A 16051-nucleotide genomic window follows, 5' to 3' on the forward strand; every position below is an offset into this window, starting at 1 on the left:
TAAATAGCCAATGCGGTCACACTTGGTCACACTGTTTTCATTTCTTATTTTTCACGCTAGGATCGCTAGTTGTAAATTGTTTTTGTTATGAAAAAATGAACTGATAAAAGGTGGGAGAACAAGGAGGAATGATTCATAAAATACTTGAAATTCGCGAGAAGGCTGAAGCATTGCAATTATTCTGATTATTTTGCGATTGTTTCATTTGCGTACTGTCGTTTGTAATTCGTACACAGTTGATGTGAGATAAAGAATGCTTTGTTAACCGTGTGCTACTTCGGTCAAACACACGAAATTGTTTCAGTGAATTACTTGTGATACCTTTCTTTTGGTTAATTAATTGCCTAACTAGTTAAGTAATGTAGTCTGGGGCTGTTTTGTTTCTGCTCGGGCTCTGATTCAACTCATGAAATCATCTCATTGAAGGTTATTGTCTCATTTACTATGTTTTCAGTATTATCCTGTTATTTTAATTAGGTGCGCGGATTCTGCTGATAATTTGGTGATATCAGATTCATTTTGGTATTATTTGATTTATAGGTGCTTGGTTTCAAGTTTATGTACGTAATTACCCGTAATAGTAGTATGCCAGACTCCGCCGGACCTTCGGGGAATTTCCTTCATAAACCAGTTCGAGGATGGCTGCATCCCGATCAAAAAATTATGAAGAAGGGCGTCACTTATGCTGTCCGAGTAAGTCATCTCTATCTTTTACAATAGTTCCATGATTAGGTTTTGCCTAATATAGGATGTACTAATATTCAAAATTTTCTTCAGTATATTGGATGTTTGGATGTAAACACATCGATGAAGAGTTTAGATTTTGATTCTAGATTTCAAATAGCCAAGTAAGATCATCTATTGGATATCTTCAGCGAAATTTTTATAATATGACTCTTGATTTTATGACGTATTATTCGTTTTCAGGGAATGTATTAATCGAGTCTGCGAAGCAGCCTGTTTGAAAACAGTCGACCGCAAACGAAAGGTACTCGTATTTTTGCTGAAAAACTTCCACCATCGTAGTTCATCATCAATTAACGTGTATTTCTTATAGATCGATAAACGAGTATCGAAAGCCATAGGCGATCGTCCAAACATGCTGCACGCCGGATCGAACGTAAATTTATCAATTTCCAGCTCCTGCTTGGCGTTGAAATTACTCGATAACGATACGACTATCGCGATGCACGATATGCCCAGTATCTCGTTCGCTTCAGGGGGCGATGCCGTAAGTTATATTCTTCCTACGGGTTTTATCATCACTTCGGCAGCATCCTGCTGCAGTGTAAAATGCTCGAGTTTTTCTTACATTCGTGTATTTTCAGGATACGTTAGATTTCGTCGCGTATGTGGCCAAAGATGCGAACGGTTGGAGAGCTTGTTTTGTGCTAGAATGCGGAGGTGGATTGGCCCAAGATGTGATCACTACAATAGGTCAAGCTTTCGATTTACGATTCAAACAGTTCTTACATAGACCTTTGATTGAACCGTAAGTATGCTGTGTTCAGAGAGATGACATCATTCGAAGTGATAGTCATGCCGATACGTCATCGATGTGGTTTAATTTTACAGGATGACCAGAGATGAACGAGATCGAGAATATTATAACGATATGCCGGGTAAAGTACCACCGGATGTGGGCCCACCCCCAGTACCTCCTTTACCGAATATAAATCGTAATATTTCTCCGGAACCTCGAGGTAAATACCGTACTTTCACATATGCATATTATCTCATGCTAATACGCAAACGAACTACCTTCAGCAACGGTAGTCTTCGTCTGTTTTTTTTTTTTAGTACTTTCACCCAAAAACTAAGTATTTTCTTCCTCCTGTTCACAGAACGATTACCATCGACCAATTTAATAGATCTTAATTGCGAAGTAGTCGCGCCGCCTCTGTCCCAGTCACGGATCCACGAATATATAAACGATATAGTTCTGAACGATCCTAAAACCAGCCAGCCGAGAGATGTTTTTGATATGCGTAAGTGTATTTCGCACCCTTTCGTTCCCTCCCAACTCCTACAAACTGTATCTGGCTTAGTGGGCTTGATCATGTATTTATTTTATTTCGATTTAGAACCGTTCATCAGTAACGATATGATGAATAGTAATTCGAGACTGCATGAAGAAATATGGTTTCATGGAAGCATTAGCAGGCAGCAGGCCGAAGCTCTGTTGAAACAAGTGAGTCTAATTCGTCGTTTTTCTCCGGTGTATGATCATTTCACGAACTTTGTTTTCTGCGATTATTTCGAATTGTGAAGATACGAACGACGAGATTATAAAAACTCGATAAGCCATTAATTTACTGCATTGACTCATTTAACGAGAGAACCATTTAGACTGGCACTCTCCAATTTAAATGAAACCAAGCCAGATCAAAAGAGCATGTTTTAAACCCGCCGTAACCAAAATTCCGGATGCTCAAGTTCATTTTTTAATTTTAAATAAATTTTTGAAAATTGAATAATTTATAAAAAAATCAAATTTTTGAAGAGGGTATATAACGAGAGGGATTTCTGGCAAGATATTGTCTGGGGTGTCCACAAAATCATTCGACTCGAAAACAATCACAATTTGCCTTTTTTGGGGTCTCTAGCGAATTTTCAAATTTCTCCAGAAATTTCAAATCGCTCCGGAAAGGACAAAAATGAACTTTTTCATCCTAGAAAACAATTGTTTGGTTAATTACTCTATGATAGAGTCTATTGTTCTCCTCGTTGCATTTTCTTTCTATCATGTAATTTAATTTGTATATTCGTTCGTAGGATGGTGATTTCTTAGTCCGAGAATCTCAAGGATCTCCTGGCCAATACGTTTTAACCGGTATCCAAGGCGGTATTAAAAAGCATCTTTTATTAATCGATCCGGAAGGAGTGGTAAGTAAACGTACGCCGATAAAATTTCATTTTCCATCGCCCACCATCGCCTTGGTTTCATCTTCATTCCTTCATGCTTCTATTTTTTCATCTTCTAAACTCATCGAGTGTAACGAACCGTACAGTATGCGGTTCACGTGCTTCTCTAAGGCTAAGCTCATTGGCTGACAAATCGACCGTGATCTATCTATTGTACATAGAGAAGAATCCCAAAAGAGAGAAAGGTTTCACTTTTTTTTGGAAGATGACGATTACTAATATTTAACGCATATTTAACTGATTACAGGTGCGTACGAAAGATCGTATGTTCGAAAGCGTCAGCCATCTTATTAATTACCACTGTCAAAACAAACTACCAATTATATCAGCCGAAAGCGCGCTCATATTGTGTAATCCGATCCACCGGAAATGATGCAGTCGGTCGTGGTGGGATTTACGCTCATGTAAGGCTACTTGATCGGATCGGATCGAATCAAAACTTAACAGAGCAATCGGATAATTGCAAATTAATCAGGTTCATCGGTGATACTGACGTGTTTTTTTCGGTTCTGTTAACGGAACGGCCATTATTTTCGTTACTTTGATATTTGAAGTGATTTTTTTGTGTAGTGGTTAGAATTTTTTTCAAATCATTGAGAATGGTTTTTTACTTTTATAAGAAAATGTTTAGCGTTCAAGTTGAAGCCAACGTATTGAATTTTTATTTTTTTCATGAAAGGTTATTTGGTAGTTGTTATTATAGGTTTAATGTAATATGGCGGCTGGTCCGCTACTCTACGACACATTCCTAGAGAAATCTTTTCCCCTGCCTGTTCAGCTAGTTTTTCTAATGTTTAAAGCCCTGTGTGGATTTTTCAATTTTTTACATCGAAGGAGCATTCTTTAAACAGCTTTTTTTCTGAATAAGTACATATTTAGCTGCGTACTTGTACGCTTCGATTAATTCTTAATATGCTGCAAAATGCAAATAAATCGTGGTTTGATGTCATTGAACATATCTAAATCTATGTGTGTAAATTACCCTGATTTTTTTCGTCTCCCTTTCTTTTATTGAATAATTTGTCTTATTTACAAACACGCGTTTCTAGTCAATGTATTTTAACGCTTATTCGAACATTCTGTGTGAGCTGTGTGATTTATGCGTAGGATATAAAAACGTATAACAATTTGTTTATGCCTTTTAATAACGGTGCCGTCAACGAATTCGCACGCTAAACTACAGTGCATTTATTACGAAACTGTCGGGTTTCTCTCTAGCATACTCAATTCTATCGACGAGTCGAAAGTTTAATTCAATAGGACTGATTTGCCCTTTTTATTTTTTCTAATGTGGTGTCTACGTTATGTTATTTTCTTGTTCTCTTTTACGACTTTCTATTTCATGTTGAGGTATACCTAGACCTACCTACCAAACGTTTAGAGAAGAGTTATCATCCCCATATTTAATGTAGGAAGTTATTTGTTATGTATATGGTTCGGTATGTGGTTCGTTTAAGTTGTCAACTATTCTTTGAGAATCATGTGTACCTACCTATTGTTTTCAATGTTACTTAATATTACATATTATATGTAGTAATGTAATTAATACCCCAGTACCCATTTTCTAGCGCCATATAATAAATTTTTTAAATGTCTAATTTGTGCCCTGTATTCATTTGAAAAAATAAATTTTATACTTCTCTCCACTAATTCGATTTGTGTAAAACTTCAAAAGGTTTTTTGTATATTTTAGGGGTGATATTAGGCGAGAACAATACGATTCTTTTATCTAATATTGATATTAATTTTACTCGCTACCTACCTACTATACTGAAAAAAGTGGGGAAAAATGAAAATATATTTTTTTGTCATCCTCTTCTCTAGAATTTCACAATTACGTTGTTGGGAAAATTAAACTAAATCAACAAAGTTTCAAAACTGATGATCTTTGAGAATTTTTTTTAGGTTACGAATGAAAAAAGCGGAATCTCATCACAGACGGAATTAGCTGAGAATGTCAAGTTCATCTTCTTTCACTCTTTTTCGGAACATCTGTAACTATAAGATAGACTTTTTCCAGTTTCTGCTCTCCGTTGTTCTTTTCTCGTTTGATATCCACTCAAGTTCAAAATCAGGAAATGGATGACACCTGTTTTAGAATCTCGTCCTCTACGACTTTGAAACTTCTGAAGAATTTTCTTCATTAACAAAAGTGTCATTATTGTAACTGTATGGAAGGCATTTTCCATTTGTTCTAAAATTTCAGAAAAAAAAAGAACAAGTAGGTAGGTATCATTAATTTCTTTCGGGCAAAAGACAGCGTTCGAGCCTCGGGGATTAAAATTGAAACTTACGTCACGAGATCATTCATTTTTTCATTTTTCATTTCATTGGTTTCAACGTTCGAATTAGTCTTTTCACTGTGTTTTTCGGATTTTATTTTTGTGACCGTCCTGTAAAACGTAAATTGATAAAGGTACAATGTCATAATCTTCTAAATAGGTATTCGAAAACAAAACTAGGTGAATGATTATTTTGTGAAGAATTAAATAATTCCTCTTCATACTTCGCTACTGGTTTCTGGATCAGTTTTGACAAATTTGTAATCGGCGCTTCAACAAATAAATGTAAAATTAATCCTATCACGTAGCTCCATACTACATCGCCAATCGCAAACCATACCTACGAAAAATGAAATATCCAAAAATTACATATGCTATAGGTAGGTACTCAAGTAGGTAACTTGCATTCGTTGTAGGGGAGGTACCTACGATGAAATTGTGACTCACCAAATTTATTTTAGATAATGGCATTGGTTGTTTTTGTATGGAAGCGTGATACAATTGGATCACTGTATTGATCAAGAAAACTGAATAGGTTAATCGTCCAAATGGAACCCATGCTTTTAATTCCGTAATTTTAGTTATAAATCCTGAGAAAAAAATAAAATAAGTAGACTATAATGATAAATGAATCAATCAATACTTTTGCAAAATCGCAAGTGTTCAGTAAAATTTACTCACCTAATCCAGAAGTGAAATACAAAAATACATGCACTGCGTATGTAAATACAAATAACGAACGATTAAGTGACGCAAATAAAGCGCTTTCAAATCTGTTATATGGTCTATTAAAATTGTAAAATAAACATCCATAGTATTGGCTTCCTTCGCTGATTAATATGGATAGAAATGAAACTAAATATATTTGTTTCTGCAATAAATTCAAAAAAAAAACAAAAATTTGCAAATCTGTAAACTTATCAATTTTTATGCCACTCATTCTGCTTACGTTGGTAAATTTGAATTCTCTGTCTTTCAGTAATTTAACCGCAACAGCTGCAATAACACCGATCAAGTAAGGACCTGCTCTTATATATGGAGCAATGTAAAAATTGGTAAACTCGGGTACATTTCTTGGTTCTTCCAATAAACTATAAAAAATTAAAATGAAAACATTGACAAAGCAATGCCCATACCTCTAAAAAAAAATCAAGCAGCGTAGGTTGGTATGATGAAATATGGTCTATTCCAATCCAGTCAGCAAAACAACCTCGTTATAAAGTTGTTAGAATTTTTAACGATTCAAAAAAAATTGATCAAGCTAGGATTTGTTCAAATCAAAAAGTTTCCTTGTTGATCAATTTTTGCGAAAAGTACTGCCTTTCATATCAAAATCACCTCATGTAGAGTCTTAAAAGTCCATGGAATTTGTTTATGTAGGCAACAGTGAATGTGGTGGCAATGGATACAAATAAAGTAAATCCTATGACGTAAATTCCAATTTTTTCGTTTCTGGTGAAAATGTACAGTAAAATACCACCAACGATAGCCAATTGGATATCCGTTGATATATACCAACTGATCACTAAACACTGAACAAAAAACACACACATTTTAAAATAACTAAGTAAGGTATACAGGCTGACACCAAACAATTAACAATTGCGAATTTCTGCAACAATTATGTATTTTGCAGGTGAATAATCGTAAGTAAAGAAGCCATCTCTATGTCTAGATTCTACTTACCTGTTGATCAGTTTTAACTATATTATTGATGACCAGAAGATTGACCCACCAAGACTCCTTGCATTTGGTAACTTCATTCATTATTCTATAATCCCATATTGGACCTTCACCAGTGTAAGGTAATATGTATATGATGTATAAAATTACGATACAAAAAACTGGAACCAGTCTGAAAAAATAGCGTTAAAAATTTAGAAAATTTTAGGGAAATTAGAAAGTTTGAAACCTACACTTTTTTTTTCAAAATTGCCATTTTTAATATCTTAAAATTGAATTACTTAGATATTAAAAAGTGAAAAATAAATAAAATAAACTAGAACACAATAGGCACTTAATTTAATTTTTATTACAGAAAATCTTTAAAAACCATTAGTATAAAGCACATGTTCTCTCTCTCAAAAAAAAAGGCAAATTATTAATAAAAAAAATTGATTTTTTCTAGATTTTTTGAAGATGTGTATTTGTTTCTTTTTTTATTGTCATACCACAATTTTTTCTCATTCCTTCTCCAACTTCCCAAATAAATTTTTAAAAAATAGAAAAATTATTTACCAACTGATTTACTAAGAAAATGAATGCTTACCTATACCTACTTAATACATATGTACATACAGATTAGCTAGAGATAAACATGCAATCTTACCTTATCCATCGAAACAAGATACTAGATAGTATAGGGAAAATCCTCCTCCTTTAACCATTGACGAATACCCGAAATGAAACGATAAAAAGCCACTAATCATGAAGAACACATCTACGACGTTCGTGTGTATTAATTCAATACTGGAAGTGTTACCATACCACTGGAAAAAAATTAATTAAGTAAATACGTATGATTTAGGTACCTACTCAAAACATCCAGTCGTATAGGTACGAAAGTTTAATCGGAAAATACATACACCTAATGTTTTAATGTACATACTTTCTCAAAAACTTCGGGATTGAATTTAGGATACCCAAGAAAATAAATGAAGCGATGTCCGTAAATCACAAATAAAATGTTGAAAATTTTCACGAAATGTATAGAAGCATAATCAGTTTTCGGATCGAATTTTATCAGTTTTTTGACATTTTTCGCCAAAGAAAAGCATTGTAGGACGTCCTTCAATCCGCCAACTGCTTCACCTGCACAAAATATGAAAATCGAATTTAAAAAAATTGAGTGAATTGAGATACCAAAGTCTATTTTAAAAAGTAGAAAATTTATTTGAGGATTTGAAATCAAGCAGGGTGATCCGTAAATGGATTTTCCACTTACCAGCTCATACTAACTTACTTTCTTTAATATCCAAACAAGTAGATAACATTACAACCAAGAATAGAACAATAAAAAACCACCTGAAAATTATTTTTTTTTTAAATAATATTTTACTTATTTACATTTTTAAAAGCAAATTTTTGCTGTTACTAACTTGACGATAAAATATCCCTGCGAATAAATGTTTTCTTTCCGAACTTTGCATAATGTAGGATTTACGTCAATTGTCATATCGAGCCCGTGATTTCTGAACAACGGGTACAATGTGCTATTGAGTGACATCTTCAAATCGGTAGATTTACAAGATGATGGAATGCACATGGCGAAGTTCAACTTTTTTCTACTCACTCTGACTGGATTTTTTTCATACTGAAAAACAATATTAGGTATAAAAAGGAAAATTGATCTTTTGAAGATGGAAAAAAAAAATTAAATACAAAGCTAGAAATTTGAGATTTTAAATAGATTAGGTATATAAGGTACCTATTAAATAAGTATTTTTACGTAAGTATAGGTACCATTAAGACAGCTTCCCAAGCAGATATTCTTTCATCTGGCACACCAACGAGCTCATTTTGAAGAATATCTGGATAATCGTAGATAGCCTCGGCCAGACAATATTGCCCTCTGATGCTGTACGATGAAATGGTCAAACATTCGTCGAAATTTCCCAAATGATCCCCCATACCAGAGAAGATACCGACTGATGGCCATTCCGATGATTCCATCACTGTAAAATATTCAAGTAATTTTGTTTTTGTATACATTTTCAAAAATTTGAACATACCTATCATATTAACAACATTGGCGTGTAATGAGAAATTTTCTAGTGGATATAGACACCAAATAAGCACAAGTGCCTAGATACGCCTTTAACCTATAGATATAGGTATATCTACTTGTATGTACTCGTAGATTTGTTTTTTTACCAGGATTTTGGCAGATTATCGAGAATCTGGATTTTGGCAGATTTAAAATCCACTATAGAATCTGCTAGGATAGTAGCTTTTGAAAATGGATTTTGGATTTTACTGAGTTCACTTAAAGAGAGAAGACTTTCAAAGTTTTAAAAGTTTGTGTATAAAGTGTTTGAAAAAGAGATCTAAAATACGCCCAAAAACCAGATTTTCGAGAATCCTGGTTCCCAGTAAAAAAAAATCAATGTGTAATTACCATTTAGAATAAGTTCTCGTTCTCAATTATCGTTTTTGGCGGGTTCATTATCGTAAAAATAGAAACACAGCCGAAGGACACTGATTTTTCCAAGTACTTCACAGATAAAGTACGAACTTGCGAACCAGTGCAGCCACTCACCAGAAAAAAATGTTGGAATGGGAAGCTAGCAAAAATAATTAAAAATTGTTCTGAAATTTTGAATTTTTGGCGAAATTTCAACCTATTTTGATTGGTTGTATGGTCACTTTAGAATACGAGTAATTCTACGGCGATTCATTTTTACTCTTTATAAGTTCGACTACGCCTATTGTGCAAGCCGTTTCACGTAGATTTTGGCTTAATGGACGTGGTTATCCATTAAGCAAATTTTCGAGCCCAAGCCATTCTCGAAATCGGGAGTTTTTAGCCCCCCCCCCCCCCCCTCCATGGCCATATGCAACTGCGAAAATATAAAATACGTATTTTCTGACTTGTTCAAACCATATCTACGAAAGGCCAACTGAATTTTTCGAGCTGCAAAAAAGTAAGTACATAAGTCAAATTCGATTTCTAGAGCACCTTTTTGCCAGTTTGACTGTAGACTATAAAAGGTTGAAAGGCAATAGAATTCGATTTCCTGTATTTTGAGTTCAAAAAATTATTCATCGTTAAAATTTTGAGTTTTTTCTGGAAAATAGTGCAAACTTGATTACCCATTCACAAATTTGAGAAATGCAAAATTCAGCATGGCAATGTATTTTTTGATGCTTTTTTCAAATTTTCTCTGTCCGTTGGATATCTCTCTTATTAGTTAAAAGTTAGGTACCTACCTAATAATTTTTCATCTTCTTGAAATATACAACTTTGGTACATGTTTTAAATTGATTACAAAAAATTAAGGGAATATTTTCTTTTCCTATTTTTACAGGCGTGATAAAATTTTTTAATTTTTTAAATTCCGCTTTTTGCTACAAATAACATACCTAAAATGAATTTTTCACAACAAAATTTTGATAATTTTTTTAAATTTAACTTAATGGTGCATTAAAGGATTATTAAATATGGAAAAATAAGTGAATAAAAGAAGAAGAAACACTCACTTCTAACAGCCCACACAGATTGATTTCGTAGATGCAATTTATATAAATCGAAATCTCTTTTACACTCGGTATTCACGTTGGAGTTCATTTCAAAAATTGTTTCGGCCTCATGAAACAACTGTGTAATCCATTTCCTTCGAGGAGTATTTGATTCAAATTTTTGAAAACTGCCATTGTAAATACTCCCAAGTAACTGTTTTTCGTCGTTTGTGAATGCATCTTCAGCAGTATTATTTTCGAAAGCTACCACGCAAAACAACGAATAACAGTACGTATAAACGAGAACGAAATACACAATTCTTCTTACTCGACAATCCATAGTTTCACAACAGTCTGTTGACGTCAACTAATGAAATGAATCGCTCCCTATGATATTCAAATCAATTCTTAAGCTGTACTAAGTATATCGAGGAAAACCCGACAGAAAATGGTCGGGGAAAAGTTCATAAGTTTGGACGCTGTACCCACTTACTTGATGTCCTTGCGAACCGGGCACCGGCTCAAGTTTAAGTTCATTCGGGTGTGGAAAGAAAATATGGCAAAAAGTAATTTACTCTCTAATACTCGTATAAATCTTCACCCCTCTTGAACTTAACATTGTAGTTACATTGTAGGTTCGGAGCTTGCTTCGCCTCGACTATTCATATAGGTACGTATTTACATATAGAGAGGCCTTAGTTCAACTCGACATCTACACCTATCTATTTCACTAATTGAGATTTCATAATTGAACCGCTGAAATCGAGTTTTTTGTTTTAAAAAAACGTCATCTGCAACGATAGTTATTATAATATAAATATTTTCCATCAAAAATCTGCATCAGCAACAATAGGGTAAGTGTATTTATTTTCCATCAGGTTTATACTTTCTTCCATGACTAAAAAACTTTCCGCTAAATAATGTTTCAAAGAAATCGATTAGGCAACCGTTGAGTAAAATAGGTGTATAATATTGCATAAGTAGTTTGCCGTAAAAATCAAGTTTAGGCATTTCTCGGAAACGAAACGGGTATGCATGAAATTTTAAAAACCGATGAAATTATAGTGATTACTTACAGGTGAAAAGTAAACGACAATACTAATTATTTTGTGGTCAAAAAAATAATTAAATATAGGCAGGTAAGAATTTGATAATTACCAATTAATTACTCGTGTTGTCGTGTTAATCGTAGTAATGCTATGTACATAATTATTTTACTTACCTACTACAGTACTACTAGGTGAAATGAACACGAGTATACAAAAACAACAACATGATTTGTCGTTCAATCACACTGAAAATATTTTTAATGTTGACTCAAGATGTAATTAAGAAAATTCTCGGATTACTGGAGGATAACTGGGAAATTTGTCATAAATAAATTCCACAAATTTTCGCGGTAATTTAAACGTAGATACGTGTGTTTTAACGTTTTACTTTTTTTTTATTTTACATTATTCGAATATCTAGCAAGAACGAAACTATGTTGGGGGGGAGGGGGGGGGGTCTAATGAAAATGTTCCGAATGATTATGAGGGAGAAAACACCAACGTTGTTTCGTTGTTAAACTGGCGTATGTGTGCAGTCTAATTTTTTGACTCCCGGGTCCCATTGACGCGCATGCGTGAGAACTTGTGTTTTTTCACCTGTGAGTGTTCCATGTGTGTCTGCCACTCGTTCAACACTTGTTATTTCCGGTTTCCTCAAAAATTGAAAAATATAAATAAATTTTCGAATTGATGTATTTTCATTTATTTTGTTTTAAACAAAGGAGTCCAAACAAAGTAAAAAATGACTAAATTAATTAAACATCACAAATCAGCAAGTTTTTCTACATAGATTCTCAAAAAAAAAAAACACATACTTATATTAATACTACGTAAACGAGTCGAAACAAAGTAAAAAATGACTAAATGAGTTGAACATCACAAATCAGCACGTTAGTGTAGTTACACAGATTTTCAAAAAAAAACATTCTTATACTAGCAAACAAATGAATAAATGTATATTAGTACTACGTAGGTATAAAAATAAACAATAAGTAACAAGAGTAGATCAAGTAGAAGGAATGTAAGTATGATCGCTAGAATTAAAATTTATGAGGTCACACTTCGATTCCAGCACTAACTTTTTCAATTCAGCTTTCTCCGTAGTGCTTGGTTTACTGGGATGGTGCCCGGATGCACGTTTTTTTTTTGTGGAGTAAAACCGCTTTTGATGATCAATTTTTTTGTTCATAGGGGATTTGGTCATTTTCTTTTTCTGTAGACCTTTCACTTTCAACTGAAGCATTTTGTTGATCTGCTTTAAAGACGAAATTGCTTTGTTATCATCTTCATCAAAAGGAATCTCACTGCAACGCTGCACATTTTGAATTATTTCTCTCGCAAGATCTTGGATGGTATCCCTTTTCTTGAGAGAATCATTCTTGATTTCAGTTGGAGATTGTGACTGGAGAATTTCGAGAATATTGTGCACTTCTGCAGCTTCATAAACTGGCGCTAACGGACCACATTCATCTAAAAATTGAACCTTAAGAGCATATGCATGCAGATGTTTACAAATATTGTACCCGAACACATAATCATCACATGTACATTCGAATAAATGGACACAAATATTATTACAATCCTCGCAGCGCAGTCTGCAGCTGCATTCGTCGGAAATTTTTGTAATTTCATAAATCGATGACTGGTTACTCTTACTCTGCGACTTAACTTGTCCTACACCACTTACACCAAAGCTGATAATTGAAACATCTTCAGCAGGGATTGTCTTGCCAGTTACATGCCGATCGCGCACTTTTTTGTGGGTATGCGAGTCAGTCTCCATAACTAAGTGACTCAATCGTTCAAAAGCTTTGTTACGGTTCATTTTTAGGAGCGTGTTGATAAGTTTATCGACCCTTTTGTTTTTCAAACCATTGAGATACACATTCTTCAGCAAATTGTGCATGGCTTCGATCTTCATATTCGTATTCATGCCAATGTATTTGCGGAATGCAAACGCCCATGTTTCATATCGTTCGCTGTACTCACGCTCAAAATATTTTCCAAACGCCGCAGTATTCGGATCATTTTTCAACTTCTCTACTGCGGATATAACAATATTTGGAAAAGATGCTGCGTCTTTTTCATCCATCAACGTCCGAACTACTTTATAAATCTCGTCTTTGAGTTCTTTTGATCCGTTCACAAGCTTCAAATTTTTACGCCAGTTCTTATCTACGTGCCAATGGCATAATAGAGTATGTGTCGGTTTTCCCATCACCTGTTGATAATAAACATACGTGTATGTTGAATAAAGCCATATAATTATGAAAAAAAATGCTAGAAGTGTGCCATTATTGCCGTTACCTGTGTCCATGCATTTATGTAAGCTGGGAAGTCGTCTGACATGAACGTATTTGTTTGAATTACACCACATTCTTCCTTGATTACTTCGAAAAATTTTTTTATAAATACTGTATTTTCTTTATTTGAGATCGCGTGTGCCACTGGTACACCCATATCGACATCGTTGACTACCAGAACTGTATTCAAATAATATTCGTAGTTGTTTGTAGCATGAGTACTGTCTACGCATATCTTATTACAGCCGAATTGCTTCATAAGCTAAAACAAATATAATATAATTTAATTTCTGTAATTAGCGTTGTTTTACAAAAATTACTCATACCATCCATGTACTCACAGCAATTTGCATTTTATCCATCATTACTAAAAGCACGTCATCTTTCTCAAAGGGCTCTTGCTGCACACCTTGTTCTTTATAAAACTTGAAAGGAGTATCTTTTCCTAAATTCGTACGGTACTCTTCAATTATCAACTCAACGCTCACCGGATCATAGTATGATTTCCGTTCTTGGTAAGAAATTTTTTTTTCCTGCATAATATTGTGCAGTTCATGCTTTGTTATTAGCTGGGTCCTTGTAACCTGATTATCTTCTAATGTGTCACGAATATCATCCAACACACGATCCAACGGTACGCCAACTTTGAGTTTTTCTGAATTGAATAACAGAAAAATGAATTACGTAGTACTTAAGATTACGTACTATTTGGCGATTTTTAATGCAAATACATACCAGCAATATTCTCTTTATCTGTAGAAGATAGAGGGAGATGCTTCATTTCCACAGAGTGGTTACAGTGAATTGGGTTGTACTGTACAGTAATTTTCCCATCATCCAGGTTTTCTTCGTACAATATATGTGCTGAGCAATAGTTATCTGGTAATAATAACAATACAATGAGAATGTTGATTGTTGTGCTGTAATACAAACATGAAAAAAAAATTCAAACTCACTTATTTTACAGGATCCTTTCCGTTTCACATGTCTTTTCCGCAAGGACTCATCTTTGAGTCGTATGTATCCGCCTCTGTGGCATCTGTATCGGATTTTTTTACTGCGTTGTTTAGTTGTCCAAGCACTCGTATCTTGTGAATATTTTGACAACGTTCTTTGTTCTTCGTCGTCCTTCCATAAAAAAAATTCTGCACATAAGTAAAAGATTTAAAAATACGTATGGAAAAGCAATACCTTGACAGATGAGAAATACTGAATTACTCACCGGCAATATTTTCGAATCTCAGGATTCTATAATTATTAGAATTGCTATTCTTCTTGGGGTTAGGCTTATTCTTTGAAATTTTTTTTTTGCTCTTTGAAACAGAGCATACCCCATTGGCAACATGCCGAGCTACATGTTTTTTAGTGGTAAAGTTAACACCACATTTATCACATATAAATTCACCTTCGATTTTATTTTTTTTAATTGGTGATGATATAAAAACACAACTACTGTTACGTTTAATATGCCGCACAAGGTTATTTTTTCTTGTAAAACTTGTTTTGCACTTGGAACAAATAAAGCCACCCATAATGGCATAAATTAAACATATTTCACTTTCCTAAATTGAAATAAATGAAACTCATACAGATTTCAAATATTATTAATTATGAAAAAGGTTAGAAAAAGGCGCACTGATAATACTGATAATATAATACGCTCGAAAAAAAAACACAAGTTCTCACGCATGCGCGTCAATGGGACCCGGGAGTCAAAAAATTAGACTGCACACATACGCCAGTGTTGTTAATGTTATTGTTTCCGCTTCCACCCTTGGACGATTGGGTTAATGATCTATAAATAATCAATAATTGTGGATATATATGTTCGTACAGATATCCACTTTGTGGTGTTCAGAAAAAGAAAAGGCTTGGTTGGACGTTCGAGGATCGAGAGTACCTGTGGTTGTAGGATAGCAGCTGCAGCTGTATCTGTAATGTAGAATGTAGGTACATAAATTTAAATAATGTTTCTACTTATCCAAGTTCTTACCTGAATAGTTCAAATTTGAAGTCGTCAACGAAGAAAATGTTAGTGAAGAAGATTACCAATTTTTCCGGCGATGATTTTGGAGAATGCGAGACGTGACACCGGTGACGGCGGTGACACGAATTTACAAGCTCTGTTCGTTTGGAACACACACTCCACATTACACTCTTGTTCAAAAACAGATTTTGACTACTGAAAATTGGAATCACTCACTTACACGTCAATTCTATAATTAATCATAATCATAATTCAATGGAGAGTGGAGACAGGAGACTGGAGAGTGGAGACTGCAAAAAAAATTAAAAGCAAAAACTTATCATTTTC

At 34.1% G+C, this 16051-nt stretch overlaps 2 protein-coding genes and 1 pseudogene across 2 annotated transcripts; 1 reads left to right on the forward strand and 2 right to left on the reverse strand.

The window, feature by feature from the left end:
- Positions 1-127: 127 nt before the first annotated feature.
- Positions 128-4575, forward strand: LOC135845742 (SHC-transforming protein 1-like). Its single transcript, XM_065364549.1, has 11 exons — positions 128-426; positions 541-693; positions 778-848; positions 928-988; positions 1058-1231; positions 1329-1492; positions 1576-1703; positions 1845-1988; positions 2085-2191; positions 2776-2886; positions 3173-4575. The coding sequence occupies exons 2-11, from the start codon at positions 559-561 to the stop codon at positions 3296-3298; spliced, it is 1221 nt and encodes a 406-aa protein (XP_065220621.1). The 5' UTR covers positions 128-426; positions 541-558; the 3' UTR covers positions 3299-4575.
- On the reverse strand, positions 4222-11641 carry LOC135845200 (O-acyltransferase like protein-like; annotated as a pseudogene).
- A 328-nt stretch (positions 11642-11969) lies between these two features.
- Positions 11970-15484, reverse strand: LOC135845939 (uncharacterized). The gene is made up of 6 exons (XM_065364823.1): positions 14960-15484; positions 14694-14882; positions 14473-14616; positions 14079-14392; positions 13742-13999; positions 11970-13655 (listed from the first exon to the last, which is right to left on the reverse strand). Exons 1-6 carry the CDS (start codon positions 15267-15269, stop codon positions 12441-12443), a joined length of 2430 nt encoding a protein of 809 aa, XP_065220895.1. The 5' UTR covers positions 15270-15484; the 3' UTR covers positions 11970-12440.
- Positions 15485-16051: the final 567 nt, after the last annotated feature.

This window comes from Planococcus citri, chromosome 4, assembly GCF_950023065.1.
Source record: "Planococcus citri chromosome 4, ihPlaCitr1.1, whole genome shotgun sequence".
NCBI lineage: Eukaryota > Metazoa > Arthropoda > Insecta > Hemiptera > Pseudococcidae > Planococcus > Planococcus citri.

Bases quoted from the DNA above. Each gene is read 5' to 3' on its own strand.
- LOC135845742 (XM_065364549.1), top strand. From the start codon at position 559: ATGTACGTAATTACCCGTAATAGTAGTATGCCAGACTCCGCCGGACCT. The intron at 1,232-1,328 runs GTAAGTTATATT...GTGTATTTTCAG, and splicing joins TCGCTTCAGGGGGCGATGCC to GATACGTTAGATTTCGTCGC. The intron at 1,493-1,575 runs GTAAGTATGCTG...TTAATTTTACAG, and splicing joins CATAGACCTTTGATTGAACC to GATGACCAGAGATGAACGAG.
- LOC135845939 (XM_065364823.1), bottom strand. From the start codon at position 15,269: ATGGGTGGCTTTATTTGTTCCAAGTGCAAAACAAGTTTTACAAGAAAA. The intron at 14,617-14,693 runs GTGAGTTTGAAT...TATTATTACCAG, and splicing joins GAAAGGATCCTGTAAAATAA to ATAACTATTGCTCAGCACAT. The intron at 13,656-13,741 runs GTAACGGCAATA...TATTATCAACAG, and splicing joins ACATAAATGCATGGACACAG to GTGATGGGAAAACCGACACA.